The 16,724-nt window shown below is 62.8% G+C and overlaps 3 protein-coding genes across 3 annotated transcripts; all 3 read left to right on the top strand.

The window, feature by feature from the left end:
- Positions 1 to 43: 43 nt before the first annotated feature.
- CHLRE_06g305000v5 (uncharacterized protein) lies at positions 44 to 6,773 on the top strand. Its single transcript, XM_043063683.1, has 11 exons — positions 44 to 225; positions 381 to 522; positions 728 to 859; positions 1,092 to 1,367; positions 1,637 to 1,741; positions 2,001 to 2,162; positions 2,349 to 2,407; positions 2,597 to 2,729; positions 2,924 to 3,088; positions 3,354 to 3,428; positions 5,114 to 6,773. Exons 1-11 carry the CDS (start codon positions 110 to 112, stop codon positions 5,273 to 5,275), a joined length of 1,527 nt encoding a protein of 508 aa, XP_042924389.1. The 5' UTR covers positions 44 to 109; the 3' UTR covers positions 5,276 to 6,773.
- Positions 6,774 to 6,823: 50 nt separating this feature from the next.
- CHLRE_06g304950v5 (uncharacterized protein) lies at positions 6,824 to 11,699 on the top strand. Its single transcript, XM_043063682.1, has 6 exons — positions 6,824 to 7,362; positions 7,541 to 7,611; positions 7,858 to 7,997; positions 8,373 to 9,439; positions 9,628 to 9,871; positions 10,098 to 11,699. Exons 1-6 carry the CDS (start codon positions 7,175 to 7,177, stop codon positions 10,338 to 10,340), a joined length of 1,953 nt encoding a protein of 650 aa, XP_042924388.1. The 5' UTR covers positions 6,824 to 7,174; the 3' UTR covers positions 10,341 to 11,699.
- Positions 11,700 to 11,893: 194 nt separating this feature from the next.
- Positions 11,894 to 16,724, top strand: CHLRE_06g304913v5 (uncharacterized protein). The gene is made up of 8 exons (XM_043063681.1): positions 11,894 to 12,053; positions 12,491 to 12,781; positions 13,053 to 13,301; positions 13,474 to 14,753; positions 15,051 to 15,143; positions 15,444 to 15,541; positions 15,796 to 15,916; positions 16,298 to 16,724. The coding sequence occupies exons 1-8, from the start codon at positions 12,029 to 12,031 to the stop codon at positions 16,559 to 16,561; spliced, it is 2,421 nt and encodes an 806-aa protein (XP_042924387.1). The 5' UTR covers positions 11,894 to 12,028; the 3' UTR covers positions 16,562 to 16,724.

Here is a 16,724-nt window from a genome sequence, read left to right as displayed (position 1 = left end):
CGATCGGGTGTGTCCGTGCCGTGTGCCCGGCAGGGCGCAAACTCTTAACCCAAGGATGCCGGCCATGCCACCCCGCTGGCCAATATTTGTATAATCGCATTTGCAGAAAATGTCTGGCAAGGCCTTGCCAGCACAAGCTAGTTCAAGGAGTGTCGCTTCAAAGGCTCCAGTGCCAAAGGCAGAGGTAGAAGACGACGACGATGATAATTTTGATGACGGTGGAAGGTAAACTTACAACTTAGAGCGGCGTGGCCCTGTCGGAGCGGTGTGGGCGGCATGCAGAAGTCAATTGTCAGCGACGTCGTCAAATGCCTTCGCGCCTGTGCCAATTGTCGACGACGGTTGCTCCTGTACAATATCAATGCATTATAACACCACAGGGCTGCCGAGGAGATAGGTAAGACCTTCACGTACCGGGCAACACTGTCGGCTGCCGAGTCCGCTGCGCTCGAGAGCTTCCGCAGACGTGACCGCTCGGAGGACGACGAGCAGGAGCTGAACCCCCTTTCTGCAAAGCAGCGGGTGAGGATTCCTTGGGAGAGTTTCACAGGGGGCAGAAGGGCAGCCAGGGCGTGGCCGTGTGGCAAGCCCTTGCGGCAGGGTCAGGGGCCACACGCGCCCTGCAACCTCCCACCCCTGCGCCTCCCATGCTCCGCCCCATTCCCAACCCATGGCTCACCTTAGACACGCCCTCATACCCCGTGACCTCCCCCCTCCCAACATTCAGAACGCCACCTATGCCGACATCCGCCAGCCGGTCCACAGCCGGCCGCTGGGCTCGGGGGCTGAGGCGCTGTGCATCACCGCCTCCAGCAGCGGTAACGTGCTGGCGGTGGGCGGCCGACATGGCACCATCCAGGTGTGGGGTTTAGTTGCCCGAGACCAAAGAAATAGGTCCCAATAATCAAGGAATCGTGGGGGGGCGGATGGGAGGGAGCCGCGTTACGGGAATGCTGATAGCGTGGCAGGGGAAGAACCAGCGCTAACCGTGACGTGAAGTGGGTACAGACGAGTGTGCGGTAAAAGGCGAAGGCGACCGCGACGGGCTTGGAGAAAAACAACACCTCCTGCAACGTTGCGCTGCGTCGCAGCTGCTCCACCCGCACACGCTGGAGCCCATGGACACGCTTGTTGTGGCGGAGCTGGGCGCGCCTGCGGGCGGTGGCGGTGGCGGCGGTGCGGGGCCCAGGCCAGCTGCGGCCAACGGAGCCAAGGGCGGCGCCAACGCCGCAGCAGGCGGCGCGGCAGCAGGGCGCGGTGGCGGCAACAGCGGCGGCCTGACGGGCAGCGATGGCGTGGTGACCAGTCTGGCGTTCCGGCCGGACGTGAGCGGCAGCCGCATGCAGAACGTGCTGCTGGCGGCACAGGTGCGGCTGGATGGGGAGGTGGGGGAGTGGGAGTTGGGGTGGGAGGCGGGAAGGTGGGTCGGCAGTTGAGCACGGCGGGAAGTGAAGCAGTGCTCTCCGTTTGGGCTGTTGCAGCATGCGGGTGCCACAGGTACCGTAGCATTGACAGGCTTGCCGTGCTGTACGACACTGCTTTTTCGCTCCCACACGCCTGCAACTCCCGTGGGGCTTACCTAGTTGCTGCCCTGCCCATGCTGTGCCCGGGCCACGCCCGCGCCGCCTGCCTGCAGGCCGACGCCATCGTGCATGTGCACGTGGGCACCAAGCGGGTGCTGCACGTGCAGCGCGAGTCCGGCAACCGCATCAACACACTGGCCATGCGGGCGGACGGCCGGGTGAGACCGTGATGGGGGAGGGGCGAGGGAAGGTGGCACCGGACTGCGGGTGGAGGGGATGGGGTTGTGGGTGCGGGGATGCGGGTAACAAGGCAGGGAAGGGGCCGCGGCACTGGGGCAGGGGTCAGGCCATGGTAGTCTGTGTGTGTGCGTCCTCTTCCGGAAGGCACGCACGTGGAAGGACAGTACAGGGGCATGCACTCGGGAGGGCCTACACGCGAATCACCCACCCTGCCACCTCCTGCGCCCTGCCGTGCAGATGTTTGCCTCCGCCGGCTCTGACACGGTGGTGCGTGTGTACGACGAGGCGGCGGCCCCGGGCGGCGCCGCCTGCCGTACCCTGGACCACGGCGACGGCGTGACCACCACCGGACACACCAGCCACGTGTTCAGCCTGGCGTGGCAGCCGGACGACCCGCAGGTGTGGTGGTGGTGGGGGTAGCCGTTCATGGAGTGCGAGGGGGGCGGAAATGGAGGCGGGATTGTGGCGGCTTTCTGACGGGTGTCAGTGACTAGCCGACACGCGGCAGCACATGCTGGCACGCCCCGCGCCGTACTGCGCCTGCCCCCCCCCGGCGGACCGCCCCGCCCGTGTGCCGCCCTTCAGATCATCCTCAGCGGCGGCTGGGACAACCGAGTCCTTGTGTGGGACTTGCGCGTGCACAGGTGCGGGCGGTGCCCGGGGCGGAGGGGGGGGGCTGCCCATACGCAACCCAGCCGCGCGCATGCGCTGCTGTGGGCACATGCAACATTGCGTACGCCACTAGTCCACTACAACAACCTCCTGCCTCCCCCACAAAAGGTCAAGAAAAAACCGCGTACTTCCTCCCTTTGCTCTCTGACACGCACACGCAGGTCCGTGCGCTCCATTTCCGGGCCGCACATATGCGGCGACGCACTGGACATCTCGCCTGCCTCGGGGGCCGGCGCGCCCGCCTCCTCGCCACTGGTGCTCACAGGCTCCTGGCGCGCAACCAACCCGCTGCAGGTCGGAGGGACAGTGAGGGCCACGCCGCCGCAACGCCGGCCCACATGGCCACATCCTTTGCACCCGTCCAACCTACAAGCCTGTTTGTGCCTTCACTGCATCTGCACCTGAACTGCACGTACACTGCATATGCCGTTCGGGTACCTCTCACTGACCATGCCGTCTTCGGCAACCCCCTTGACACACACACACAGCTGTGGGACCTGGGCTCCGGCCGACTGCTGACCAACCTGCCCTGGTGGCAGCCCGAGCCCGACGGCTGCCTGCCCTACGCGGCGCGCTTCGGCACGGGCGCGGCGGCGGGGCTGGTGGTGGCGGGCGGCAGCGGCGCCAAGCCCATGGTCCGCGTGTACAAGCTGGTGCGTGCGTGGCTGCGGCAGCAGCTGTAGGATGAAGGACCAGGGTCTAGCTCAATGCAGGGGCTGCGCCGCTGGGGGCGCGGCAGATGCCGAAAGGGCACTGGCGTCACACACACACACACACACACACACACACACACACACACACACACACACACACACACACACAAACACAAACACACACGCCACGCGGCTGGTCATGAAGGCTCTTGCCTGTCGTACGGTAACCCCCTCAGCCATCCACCTCCGCCTTCGCCCTCCGCAGAAAGCTCCCGGCAACTGCGACCTCGCCTTCACGGTGCTCACAAACCGGCCCGTGCACGCCACGGCCCAAGTGCAGGTGCGTGGCGGCAGTCGCCGTTGTCATCATGTGTATGTGTGTTGTCGTCTGTCGTCAGGGGTTCGGGGTGTCCAACTCGGCGGTTGCGATCGGCAACCGCCCGGATCCGGCCTGTCTCGGACCCTGGAAGTGGGCCCCGCGCAAGCCTGCTGGCGCAGTCTAACAGCGGACACATAGAAAAATAGTCCTGACGTGTCACGTGGCTAAAATGTGTGCTTCCATATATTGCCGATAGGAGGATCAGCATGCGCTCTACATCGCTGCCATACGCAGCCTGAAGCGATCCCTATGCCATGATATTGCAATTGTTGCTGCGATAAGGCACTTGGAGTCGGCTTGCCGCGGGCAGGGTCGCCACAAGGGGCCAAAAACACCGGCCATGCTGGCAATTCTGGGTCGTTTCCCAAAAACGAAGCAAACAGAACTGTTTCGTCATGTCCCTGGGGACAAATACCTGTTACTGTCCCCTTTTATGTTTCTAGCTCGAGCGACCAGCTAAATCCAAGCCTACATGGCCCTCAAGCTGCGCCGCTCAAGCACCAAACGAGCGCGCCCGGGGCTTGCTCGCTCTCGGTCCTTCACGCGGTTACTATATATGTCAAATGAGCTTCTTTCGGCTGCTCGCACTCGTTGTCGACGCCCCGAAAGAGCTGATCCCAACTCCCCAAACCCGCGCGCAGCTGGTGTAGACGTGATCGTTGCAGCATTGGCGATCTCACATGCACAAACTATTTGTTATAACATAATCTGTGTTCCTACGGGCCTCTTTACTCAAAAATCTGCTTGAATGCAGTCGCCCAACTTCATACTCCCACTCCGAGACTGGTTAATGTCATTTAGATATCATTTACGCGTTTATCTACGCATGAGAGGACAACCACAACCAACAGAACGTAAGAAAGCCTCAGGTGTTGGTGAACATGGTGCGCGCGCGATCGGCATTTGGCGATTGGCGTTTGAGTGCCTTTTTAACCGGCCGAGATGTTCTATGCCTGAATTATGGCTACATAAGATGCTGCGCACCCTACAGCGTTTCAGAAACGTCAGGAGAGCCTCAATCTATGTCGACTCTTCCTCGCAAACCACGATAATGTATTTCTGAGCCCATAGGAACCAGCTACATGTATATACATGTGCGTTCGCCGCTTGCTAGCGTCAAAAGGAGCCCTTCAAGGGAAGAACCTGCTGCGCGCGCCTGTCCGAACGCGCATTCGCGCTCTACTGTGCTCTGCGCAGGTCCCCAACCAGCGCGCATGGACCCAGGCGTACAGTTATCATACTTGGGGAGCATGAGCATGCGAGGGGTCCAGGGGACGCGGTTTCAAGGCTTCATGCCTGCCCGCGAAGTGATAATTCGAGAGCATCCGTCTTGACTCCTGTAAACTTGTCAGGGGAGCTTAAGGATATTATACCTATAGATTTCAAGCTTAGTCGCACGAGGGAAGCCACTTCCAGGGGGGGTCGGGGCCAAATGTCGGTGGCAACCGACAGCTAACCGCCGAGTTGGACACCCCGAACCCCTGTCTGTCGTGGCTGCTCCCGGCCCTGCTCGGTGAGGGCGCGAATGCTCTGTCGTGCTTAACCCCTTGCTGTACGCCCAGACCTTCATGCCCTCCGTGCTTGCTCACGTCCTGTCACTTGGAACAACAACCAACACACAGCAACACACGCTAATGCCGCTGCAGGGCTTCGCCGCCGCGCCCTCCACGCCGGGCCGCGCTGGAGCGGCTGCGACGGCGGAGCCGTGTGTGGCTGTGGCGTGCGACAACGAGGTGCATCTTGTGTCGCTGAGCACCGCTATTCACGGGCCTGTGCCCGCGGCGGCGGCGCACGCGGGCGGGCACTGAGGCTGCGGGTTTGGAACGGGCGCTGCAACAGACATGACATGTGGATGTGGGTTTGTGGAGTTGACTACGGTGCTACGCTACTTTGACGGGAGGCCTCGATTGACGCGAATGGCCGGGTGTGGGACCACGGAAGCAACAGCTGCATCAATGGCACATGCGAGCGTGCGGCAGACGAACTGTGCCGGGGACGCTATGGCATTCGAGCTGTGCCGGGGACGCCGAAGTGCTGACACGCGGGTACCACTCCGGGGGTCAAGGGCGGGATCGCAAGGTCTATGCCCAGACTGTCGCCCCGACCATGAATTGACATCCCATTACACATAATAAGGTCCCTGGATGGTGCTCGGGCATAATTTTGAGCGAGAGCTCAAGTTGAAATGCTATATGTCGCGCTCGCCAGGACCCCGCCAACTTAGCCTGAAGCTATTTTGATTACATCTATACGAGAATTAATGTCGACGGCAATAGATTCAGGCCCCAAACAGCGCATATGCGAGATATGGGCTTCGGTCAATTTCGCGACTTGAGCCCCGATAAGCATAATTTGGACCTTTGCCGACCACTTCTGGCTGATGATGATGTTGGTTATGTACCTACAGAAAGGCGGTGTCTAATCCGTGCGGTAGGATTTGCCCCGGGGCAACGTCCAACGTGCGGGTTTGGCTGGGAAAACGCACCCCCCGGACGGCAGCCCAGTTTTCACCACGGGCAATAGCTCGTACAAGACATCTAACTAGCCAGGCGGATAGCTCCCGGCAACTGCGACCTCGCCTTCACGGTGCTCACAAACCGGCCCGTGCACGCCACGGCCCAAGTGCAGGTGCGTGGCAGCAGTCGCCGTTGTCATCATGTGCTACATGTGTCTGCGTGTTGTTGTCTGTCATGGCTGCTCCCGGCCCTGCTCGGTGAGGGCGCGAATGCTCTGTCGTGCTTAACCCCTTGCTGTACGCCCAGACCTTCATGCCCTCCGTGCTTGCTCACGTCCTGTCACTTGGAACAACAACCAACACACAGCAACACACGCTAATGCCGCTGCAGGGCTTCGCCACCGCGCCCTCCACGCCGGGCCGCGCTGGAGCGGCTGCGACGGCGGAGCCGTGTGTGGCTGTGGCGTGCGACAACGAGGTGCATCTTGTGTCGCTGAGCACCGCTATTCACGGGCCTGTGCCCGCGGCGGCGGCGCACGCGGGCGGGCACTGAGGCTGCGGGTTTGGATCGGGCGCTGCAACAGACATGACATGTGGATGTGGGTTTGTGGAGTTGACTACGGTGCTACGCTACTTTGACGGGAGGCCTCGATTGACGCGAATGGCCGGGTGTGGGACCACGGAAGCAACAGCTGCATCAAGGGCACATGCGAGCGTGCGGCAGACGAACTGTGCCGGGGACGCTATGGCATTCGAGCTGTGCTGGGGACGCCGAAGTGCTGACTGTGCCGGTACATGCTCGCCGCGTGGTTCGTCGTGAGTATATAACGCTTATGTAACTTGTTGCGGGCAGTATGTTCGAAATACCTATCAGCCCTGCACACCGTCGCGTAATGGGCGCGACTGATTGCATCCGCGGCATCCGGCAGTTGGGCCAGAAGTTTCTGGCGCGTCGCCCCAGCGCTTGCTGCTCTGTGTGACACAAAACATTGCACCAGGACTTCACGAGCCATAGCGTTGGAGAGTTTCGCTCCTGCAAGTGCGCAGGACTCCCCCATTTTTGCGTTTTTCGCATTTGAGGGCGATAGTGGACTCTGATACCGCACAGTGTTCACCAACGTCATATCTATCTAATTACAGAGCGGAGGTGCTCGGTGCGGGGCGTCAGCGTCAGTCGTCACAGTCCGCAACTCCCTTCAAAGATCGTCCTCTGAGTGCAACGCCGAGTGTCTTGGTCAGTAGCTATTGAGAAATGCTTAGGCTCCTTACGCGGCTAGGCGTGGGCGCAAGCGACGGCGATGGCGAACAGGTTGTGTCAACGGGCTCGCTGTCCACAAACCGGCTCGGCAGCCAGCCGGCTGACGTCGTTGAGGTGCTTTGTCGGTATTTGGACATGCGGGACATTGTGGCGCTCGCTCGGACCTCGAAGCACCTCCACAGGTACGTGGGCTCGCCTTCCCTCCCTCGCCCGGCTACCGTATGCAGGGTATGCCGCGTCACATTCGGCAGGGCGCGCGTTGCTCTCTGGTCAGCCCTAACGCGGAAGCGCAACAAGGCGTCACTGCAGCTCAGTTTGAAATCGCTCGCCGTGTTTCGGTGTGGTGGTGCGATGACACAGGGTGGCGTCATCGCGCCGCGTGTGGGCGGACCTGCTGCAGCGCGCCTTCAGTCCCGAGGAACTGCCGCAGGGTGGGTGGCCGTGCTGGACGCGTGTCTTCCTGCTTGCATGCTGATCCCTAAGACGGGGTTACGCACAAGTTGTCGGTGGTCGCACCACATACGACCCATGAATCCGGAACATTTCGAACGCCAGGCCGTACCAGTCGCCGTACCGCGTTCGCCCTTTTGCCATTCGCAAACTGTGCTTCTGTCGTTGACTTCTCCACTGAACGCGCCTGCTCCCTCCCCCTACCTCCATCCCACCGCACACTGTAGACATGGCGGCTGTCCTGTGCGGCACCGCGCCCCAGCTGCGCTCGGCGTACAGGCTGCTCAGCCTTCAGCGGCCGGCTTTCCTCTCGGACGCGCCGCGCACCTCAGAGATCGTTGAGCACACCGGCTCGCGCTTCCGAAAGGTGAGCGGGTGCGCGCATCATTTGAAGCCTCGGCAGGATGCAGCTCGACATGGTACTTCACACAAAGTAGGGTGCCGAATGGAATCAACTGCCGGCGCTGGAATCAACTGCCGGGGGACTGCCGGGAACTCCGGGGAATAATAGCGTCCCCCCCTGAATTGCTGCGATCCGGGGGCTCAGCCCCAAACCGAAAATCAACAAAATTCTTTAGTTTGCAGACCTAAAATATGTAGGGGTGCCCGGCAGCTCCAGACTGCCCACTAACATTCCTGATTCTCAATACGGTGTGTGACGCATTGCGCCTTTCCCACCCCGCGCCGTACGTCACCTTCGCCTCACCTGAATGGAATGTTGCAAACAACCCCAACAACCCAGGTGCTGCACATTGACGGCCGGCGGGACCTGAACTTCGCCAACGTGTTCCACAGCGTGCCTCCCGGGCAATACGCCGTGGTGTGGCGCCTGCAGCTACAGCCGGGCTTCGTGCGCGGCTACTGCAACTTCAGGGCCGTGTTCAGCAGGCCCCGCAGCAGCAGCAGCAGCAGCAGGAGCTGCCGAGGCGACGGCGGCGGTGGAAAGGGCAGCAGCAGGGGCGCCGGTGGCGCGGCGGCGCGGGGCAGCGTCAAGATGGGATCCAGGCGGCTGCAGCTGCAGCAGCTGATGGTTTGTGACGGGCAGCAGGCGCAGGCGCTGGAGCGGCAGCGGGAGCAGGCGGCTGCGGCGGCGGCAGCGGAAGAGGAGGAGCGGTTCGGGAGGAAGCAGCAGCGTGGGGGAGGCGAGGCTCGGTGGCGGCTGCAGCGGCAGCTGAAACGCTGGCTACCCGCGTCCTGCTTGCCTGGAGGGCCAGCTGGCATGGTGGCGGCGGAGGAGGCGGCGCACGTGGACGACATTGTGCTGGAGGGACAGGAGGAGGCGCATCAGGAGCAGCGGGTGCAGGGGCTGCGGCCGGCCGCGACCGGGGCCGACCGCTCCTTTCGTGGCGGCTGTGCAGCCCGGCCAACACGTGCGCCTCTGGCTGCGACTGGCCCGGAACTGGAGGAGCGGGCGGCTGCAGTGGCGGCCGCAGCGGCGGGGGCGGCAACAGTGGCGCCGCCCCATCCGGGCACGTCTGAAGGGCAGGCGCTGGAGGTGCTGGGGCCGCTGGCAGTTGCTCCAGCGCTGCAGGTGCCGGCGGTGCTGCCGCCGTATGCCGCGCAGCACCCCGAGATTGAGATTGAGCCGGCGGCAGACCCCGCCGCCCCGCCGGCACCGCAGACGCCAGTGCACTTGCAGCAGCTGCCGCAGCCAGCCGCGCCGCCGCCGCGACCGCCGCCGCAGCAGCAGCCACAGGGGCCGGCGGCGCCGCAGCTGGCCCAGGCGATGGGGCAGCTCAACACCGCGAACGTGAAGCGTGACGCGGCGTACGCGGCGGGCGCCGCAGGCGGCCCGCGCTATGTGCACCGGTGGGTGACATCACACGGCTGTGACCTTTAACGGTAGCAGCACGAGATTTTTATTGTTGACCCTGAGACATTGCGTCTGGGTGCGCACTGGCTTGCGGGCAGTGCGTGTGCAGCTGCTCGCGCACAGGAGTGCTGGGTCGGGTTTCACATTGTTACACTTTCTGCCTTCTGCTTTGTGCTCGTTGCAGGCTGCTGACGCCGCTGTGGGGCGGCCACCGCAGCAGCTGGCGGCAGCTGGACCCGGCGGGGCCGCTGGGGCACGGCGTCTGGCGGCGGCTGCACATGGGCGGGCTGACGGTGCGGCGGGCGGCGGATGTGCACCTGCACGGCGTGCTGGTGCAGATGCGGCCGGAGGGGCCGGAGGCGCTGGCGGCGGCGCTGCCGCCGGGGGAGGGCCGCTGGCGGGGGGCGCTGGTGGACTACGTGGAGCTGGTGCGTGGCGTGGCGTGGCGGGGGGAGGCGGGGAGGCGGAGGGGCTGGGAGCATGGCCGGGAGGCGGGAATATGGCCGCGTTGGGGGCAGAGAGTGGTGCGAAGGGGGTATGGAGGGTATGACACGGCATGCCGGTCGTGCGTTCGGCTCTGGTGCACATCCTCACCTTGCGTGTGACACCGCCAACCCGCACCACCCCCGCGCCACTCTGCCACGCTGCCGCCAGGTGCCGCTGCGCCCCCAGGGCCTCGCGGAGCAGCTGCTGCCAGACTGGCTGCGGCCCAGCCGGCGCAGCGGCGGCCTGGGGCGGGGGCTGGGGCGGGGCGGCTGCAGCGGCCGGGCGGCGCTGGTGGCGCCAGACCCGTTGAACGGCATGAGCAGCGGCGGCAGTGGCGGTGGTGGCAGTGGGGGTGGCGGTGATGGTGGAGTGGATGCGGATTCTGAGCTGGTGCATGTGCCGGCGCTGTGATTTTGGGAAGCTGCCGTACTGATGGTGGTGCTGGCGGGTGGTGGTGGCGGTGGCGTGGCGGTGGTGGCGATGATGGCGAATAGAGATGGGGCCGGACGTGGGCATCGAGTACATGGGATGCCAGCATTCCGGTGGAAATTTTGCTGTTAGTGCTTTGCGTATCCGGAACCGCGGGAGTGCATGCTGTGTCCGTGTGACCCAGTGATGAGATTACTACGGTATACGAGAATTTCAACTTGACGACGGCATGGCTGGCGACTACTCAGCACAGCACCCTGCATGCACCCACCCCACGCGCAATTCAATGCCTTACCTGCGCCCTTGGTTCCATTGCAATGCTTATATGGTCGCTCATTCTCATCTGTTCTTGCGGGTAGCCTCATCGTTGCACGTATTCTTTGTAGTTTTGTAGCGCTAGGCTGATTCGGTCCGGTGCTCACACGTGGCCTTTGACGTTAGCTGGCGTTGGCGGCGTCCAGCTTTCGAAGCGCACAACGCACATGTCGTGGATAGTATTTAATGTGCGTGGGCTTGAGTTGCTGCTAGCTTGCGGTTGCGCACATGGTCTTGGCCGCCGCTGACGTGCCCGTGTTGTTTCGTTGAAGGGTGGTAGCGGCGTTTGGGTGGGGTGTTGCAGGAGATACCATGCTACTTGGTGCGTCTTGGTGTGCGTTGGAAATGCCTCGTCTGTCAGCGAACTGGTCAGTCGCCCCTGCAAATGCATTGCGCGAATTGCGGGGGATTGCAGTTCGTTGTTGTACTTCGCAATCGCAACTCCGGGATGCTGCGCACGTTTTGGTTCTAGTCCCAATCGAAGGGCGAACGCTCGACGAGTAATGCGCCTCGAGGCTTTATAGGAGAGTATGCTGGTAGTCTTGCAGCCGAAGAAAGCAATAGACTCACTTGAGCCCTACGTGTCACCGGCACGGTTTCAATTGCTGCACTAACAGGCACGGGACCTGGACGGACCATGAGGGCCCGCGAGGCGGCCGGGCAGCCCAAGCTTGTCTTGCTCTTCGCAAACGGCTGCGCCTTTGCAGCTGTACTAGTAGACGCCGGGTGCGCGACATGGCATCGCCTCGTGCCCGGAGAGACGTGCCGTAAGGTCGCACGAGCCGCGAACATCTCTGGAGCGACACTGCGGGCCATGAACCCCAATCTGAATTGCTCGCGGCTGGCAGTTGGCCAGGAGCTGTGCACATCTTTAGAGCAAGGTGAGGCCGGTGGTCAACCCAGCACGCATGCTGTGCCCGTCCCAGGGTTGGTCTAGCGCCGACGTGTCAGTCAGGCTGTGGCAGGAGGCAGACGAGGCATGACGCACAGGCGCAGGATCGATGTCGCAAGTTCCTTTACCTGTTCGCATGCCAACCTGCACGGTTGTGACACGCCTGCTAACGCAGGGGGGGGGGTAGGAAACAAAGTGCCAGACCCCATGCCCCGAAATCCCCCGGGACCCCCCTTGAGGGGACGACCGACCCCCCGACGGACAAAACCTTGTTGTTCAGGGGTTAAAACCCCTCCATTTAATACCAAAGTGGTGTCAATCGACTCCTCTTGACGAGCACTATCACTCCGTGTCATCAGCGGTCCTGTTCTGAGACTTCGGTCACCGGCGGGATCCTATCAATGGAAATCCCCTCGACCCAGACCACCCCGCGCTCAACTCTCTGCCGCGTGACGAATGGACAATGTGCATCGGCAGCCTTGTTAGACGTGAGCTCGAGCGCACCAGCGCTTCAGAGCCGAGCTGTGTCAGTGCGCATGTGTTGAATGTGGAGACATGTCCCGACATGTCCACGCCCGGACGCGCAACTTAGCCCTCCCACGCTTTGTTTGTGCTCCTTTCGGCATAACGTGCACATATGAGCCTCGTACTGCTGCGTTTGGCCCCTAGTTCTGCTTGTGGGGCGCTTCCCGAAATCCGCCGGGATGGGCTCCCGAAACCCGACGGACCCCCAGGGACGAGGACCGACCCCCCAACTTTGGCGGCCCAGAACTTCCTCACCAGACACCCCCTTAAGAAACTAAAAGTACGTGCATAATGCTCTCCTAAAGCTCTGCAATTTTGAGCATGGGGTAAGAATCTGAGCTTTCTACCCCCCCCCCTGGCTAACGAGCCACTTGCCGCGCGATGCTCATCTTGCGTGCAGGCGGACTCGGGCCCAGCCTCCGCCCAGGCCCCGCAAACTCCATAGGGTCGAGCGTGGACGCGTCGCCACCTGCGTCGTTGGCACCGGCAGCAGCCACGGGTACCCCTGGCGGCGATGGCGGTCCTTTGGTGCCATGTGTGGTGGCTCGGAGTGTGGCCCTGAACGACACCTGCCGGCGTATTGCGCGTGATTACGGCATCACCCGGACGCAGCTGCTGCGTCTCAACCCCCGCCTCAACTGCTCACGGCTGGTCGTGGGCCAGAGGCTGTGCGTGCAGGCTGCGGAGGGAGGTGAGTAAATAAGCGGGGCCAAATGAACTCGGGACGGCGCATGTGGAGTGAGGGCATGATGCGAGGCACACGGTCTGTGGCCTGCAGGGGGCGGGCGAGTGGCAAAGGGCGCCAGCCGTGGGAGCTAGCGTGGCAATGGGTGCACGCAGGCGTACCCCCCCCTACCCCCTTGGTGCACGGTGTTTTCTTCACGCATTGCCTTCACCGTTCACTTTAATTTGTGGGCGGGTCTCCGCGCGTTCTGCTGCCCCCCAATGTCGTCGTGCTGCAGGAGTTGCGGGCGGGCCGTCGTCACAGGTGCCACCCCTTGCAGCTTACGGCGGCGGCTACGGCGGCGGCTACGGCGGCGGCTATGGCGGCGGCTACGGCGGCGGCTACGGCGGTGGCTATGGCGGTGGCGGGTACTACGGCGGTGTCAATACCAGTAGCGCGTATGGTGCGACTCCTACACGCACGCCGCCGACGCCACACGAGAAGCCGGCGTCTCCGCCTACCGAGTACCCGCCGCCGTTTGCAACAGGTATTGGCATGCATGAAAGGGTTGGTTTCAGCGTTACCTTGCTGGACGCGGCAGGTGCTGTGTTTGTCACGGGATCGCGACCACGCACCATTTCCCAGACCTCTTTCCATCACGCGCCTAAACTCTCTTGCGTGCTCTTCACCTGTACATGCCTCATATCTGCATTATTCAGCCGAGCCTCAGCCCTCGTCCGCCGCCGGCCCTGCGCCGCCCCACGCCCTCAACGGCCCCGCCAGCCCCAACATCACAAACGGCTCCGCCAACGCGACACCGCCATCGCCCCAAGACACAACAACTGCAAAACCCACTACCCGCTGCCTGCGCACCGTGCATGTGGTGTCGGCGGGAGGCTGCGCCGCCGTGGCGGCGGCTGCGGGCCTCAGTCTTGACCGACTCCGAGCCCTCAACCCCGCCGTCAACTGCTCTGGGCGGCTTTACTTTGGCCAGGCTCTCTGTGTGGAGGTGGAGGCTGTGGTGCCGTCCACTCCTTCATCGGATGCGGCAAGGGCAGGAGTGGCCGTGGCAGGCGCTCCGCCGCCGCCTGGCCTGCTGCTGGGGCGCCACCGCCGCAGCGCGCGTAGCAGTCACAGTGACAGCGGCACCACACGTGAGCGGTTCCTGGCAGAGCAGCACGATGCACCGCCGCCTTCGGAAGATGACGGAAACACCAACATTGGGGGCAGCGGCGGCGGTGGTGATGGCGATGGCGGCGGCGGCGGCAGCAGCGACGGCGGAGATGGCGGCGTCGGCGGCGGTGGTGGCAGCGGCGGCGGCGGTGGAGATGGCGGCGACGGCGGCAGCAGTAGCAACGGCAGTAATGACGCTCCGCCGCCAAACTCTTCAGATGACACATCAAGCCCCTCGCCCACGGAAGCTGACGCATCGCCACCCGACGGCAGCCACCACGACAGTGAGGCGCCTCCACCCACCACCCCTGACACCGCTGACACCCCTGACACTGGTGACGACGGGGCACACTTTGCGCCGCCGCCCGATCCCTTGGGTGAGCACGGGGCCGACACGCCGCCTGAGGATACCGGGGGCGGTGGTGGTAGCGGCACTAGCGGCACCGGCGGAGACTGCAGCAGGTTCGGCGCCATCTGCGCGGCGTGCAACGCCGAAGGCTGCACGCAGTTGGTCTCCGGGCTGCCGCCGCCGGTAGAGGATGAGTTCAACATAGTGGCTGCCCTTCCCAACGGCCAGCAACTCATGCTCCTGAGCTCAGATGCACCCACCACGCCGCGCGGCTCGCTTTGTGACAAGCCGGACCCCAACAACCTCACGCCATGTACCATGATCAGCGTCGGAAAGTTTGCGAGCAGCGTCATGGCTCCCGGTTCGGGCGGCGATGACGACCTCTCGAAGTTCACGCGTCTGGGGCAGGATTGGTTCGAGAGGGAGTTTGACAACGCCTGCCAGGACGGGGCCTGCCACTCAACGAGCCCGCACGACGTGAGTAGCGTCCGCTTCGCTTGCTGGCGACGATACCCTAGCTACGTCCTACTATCTAGCCCTCCTGGCACACGGTCTGCACACACTCACGTATATTCAACCCTCGGCTGCTTGATGAGGACGCTGGCTGATGAGGTATGCCCAGACCCTCCGCCCTCCGCCCTGCCTTTCCCAACTCACAAGGCCATATACGCGGGCAAGCCCAATCAACCCAATACACACGCTACTGACCAGCCCCTATGGCCCTACCCATACCTGCATGCTTTTGCCACGTGCCGCCTCCACCGCCACATGCAGGTGACGGTGTGGGGCAGCGACGCCGACCTCAACTGCGATGCCGACGACGGCTCCGTGCGTGCTCTGCGGCCGGCTGCGGGGCGGGAAGTGCAGGTTCACTTGGAGGGGCAACTGGATTGCTAACGGCGAGGCTGACGCAAACCAGGTGTGTGTGTGTGTGTGTGTGTGTGTGTGTGTGTGTGTGTGTGTGTGTGTGTGTGTGCATACAAGGTGGCACCCGTTGTCGTAAGTTATGCTGTTTTGTCCACTCCTTTGCTTGATGATACGTAGGTATGGGCTGCTGGGCTTCCGCCGTACTCGGCCCTGGATGACACGCCCTCTCAGAGCGCACACGTGGTGTGTGCTGTGCATCGCCCTTGGGGTCTGCTGTGCATCGCCCTTGCTTGCGTGCAGGTTCGTGAGGCATTTCGAATCGCTTGGATTCAGACCATCACCGGTGCCTACTACCAGCGCAAGAGCCTGAGTGAGGTTCCCACCTACAACCCATACATGTGAGTGGCGACGACGTAGGGGCTGTGCACACGCTTATAGGTATACACGGGCGCTTACTTGCTTGTGCACGTGCACTCACTCAGTTGTCGAGCTAAGCTACCGTGTGCGTACCATCCAGTGCGGGTCACAGCTAGCGGGCAGCTGCAGCAGATACCAACAACCACGTTCAAGGGAAGCGCGAGACAAAGAAAGTTTAAGAAGTACAGGCGAGTATGTGAGCGCTAGCTGTTTCAACCCTTCGGCTGTGCTGCAGGGTCTGCATCCCGTACAATCCAGTCGACGTGACGGCTCCACGTTGCGACCCGTCAACCATGACGTGCGTGGGCTGGTGTCGGGCATACCCCACGTCCGAGCCCCTGTCCTTCATTCCTACGGTACGCTTACATACGTGCGGCCTCTACGTGCTGCATTGGCTCGGGGCCCTGCGAGCCCGGGGTCTGCCCTTGATCGGGCCCGCCAGTACGGTATTGGTAGGCGCAATAGTAATGCATGCTGCATCCACCCGGCCCGCCGGCCCCACACTGCCTGCAGTAGCTGCATGCGGACCCGGCCGGCGGCTGCCGCCCAGAGCCTAGCTACCTGACATGCGCCGCGCGAGCGGGCGTACCGGTGTCTACTGGCCCACTCAGGCCGATGAACTGCGGCTTATTGCTTGCTTTCATGCCGCCCGTGTGCTGCTCCAGCTGCTCATAAATGCCGTAAGTCACTGCTAGATAGCTCATGACCACTCCTCATCTGCTGGTGTGCTGCTGCAGGAGATTTACATCACAAACTACAGCCCCTTCCTGATGGCTGGCAGCAAGGGCGGCTGGAGCTATGGCGTCACGTCGCAGATCACGTCACAGCTCACGTGTCAGATGGATCCAGATCAAAGCAGGTGCCCCAGTGTCCTAGGCATCCTGCAGGCAATTTCTGCGGTTCTGGCACCCGCGGTCGGTCTTATTGATCCTGCGGCAGGCGCGGCGGTGGGCTTCATTGGCGGCGTGCTCGGCCTGACGAACGTGCTGTGCCGCTCGTAGGTGCTACGTGGTGTTTCTGTATGTGGCCTGACTTGCTACGGTATAAATCCCAATGTGACAGTAGTCTGCTGGTTACTGATGGTGCTGTACGTGTGTAGGAGCTGTGCACGCAGGCGTACTTCCCGCACAAGCTCGTGTGCATATGGTGTAATAAACTCATCAC

This window comes from Chlamydomonas reinhardtii, chromosome 6 (assembly GCF_000002595.2).
Source record: "Chlamydomonas reinhardtii strain CC-503 cw92 mt+ chromosome 6, whole genome shotgun sequence".
Taxonomy (NCBI): Eukaryota; Viridiplantae; Chlorophyta; class Chlorophyceae; order Chlamydomonadales; family Chlamydomonadaceae; genus Chlamydomonas; species Chlamydomonas reinhardtii.
This window is presented reverse-complemented; position numbering and strand designations above follow the sequence as displayed.

Excerpts from the sequence above, each read along its gene's own strand:
- CHLRE_06g305000v5 (XM_043063683.1), top strand. The coding sequence starts at position 110 with ATGTCTGGCAAGGCCTTGCCAGCACAAGCTAGTTCAAGGAGTGTCGCT. Across the intron at positions 860-1,091 it reads GCCGACATGGCACCATCCAG|CTGCTCCACCCGCACACGCT; the intron begins GTGTGGGGTTTA and ends GCTGCGTCGCAG. Across the intron at positions 3,089-3,353 it reads TGGTCCGCGTGTACAAGCTG|AAAGCTCCCGGCAACTGCGA; the intron begins GTGCGTGCGTGG and ends CGCCCTCCGCAG.
- CHLRE_06g304950v5 (XM_043063682.1), top strand. The coding sequence starts at position 7,175 with ATGCTTAGGCTCCTTACGCGGCTAGGCGTGGGCGCAAGCGACGGCGAT. Across the intron at positions 7,363-7,540 it reads ACCTCGAAGCACCTCCACAG|GGTGGCGTCATCGCGCCGCG; the intron begins GTACGTGGGCTC and ends GCGATGACACAG. Across the intron at positions 7,612-7,857 it reads TCCCGAGGAACTGCCGCAGG|ACATGGCGGCTGTCCTGTGC; the intron begins GTGGGTGGCCGT and ends CGCACACTGTAG.
- CHLRE_06g304913v5 (XM_043063681.1), top strand. The coding sequence starts at position 12,029 with ATGTGCATCGGCAGCCTTGTTAGAC. Across the intron at positions 13,302-13,473 it reads CCCGCCGCCGTTTGCAACAG|CCGAGCCTCAGCCCTCGTCC; the intron begins GTATTGGCATGC and ends TGCATTATTCAG. Across the intron at positions 15,144-15,443 it reads CTGCGGGGCGGGAAGTGCAG|GTTCGTGAGGCATTTCGAAT; the intron begins GTTCACTTGGAG and ends GCTTGCGTGCAG.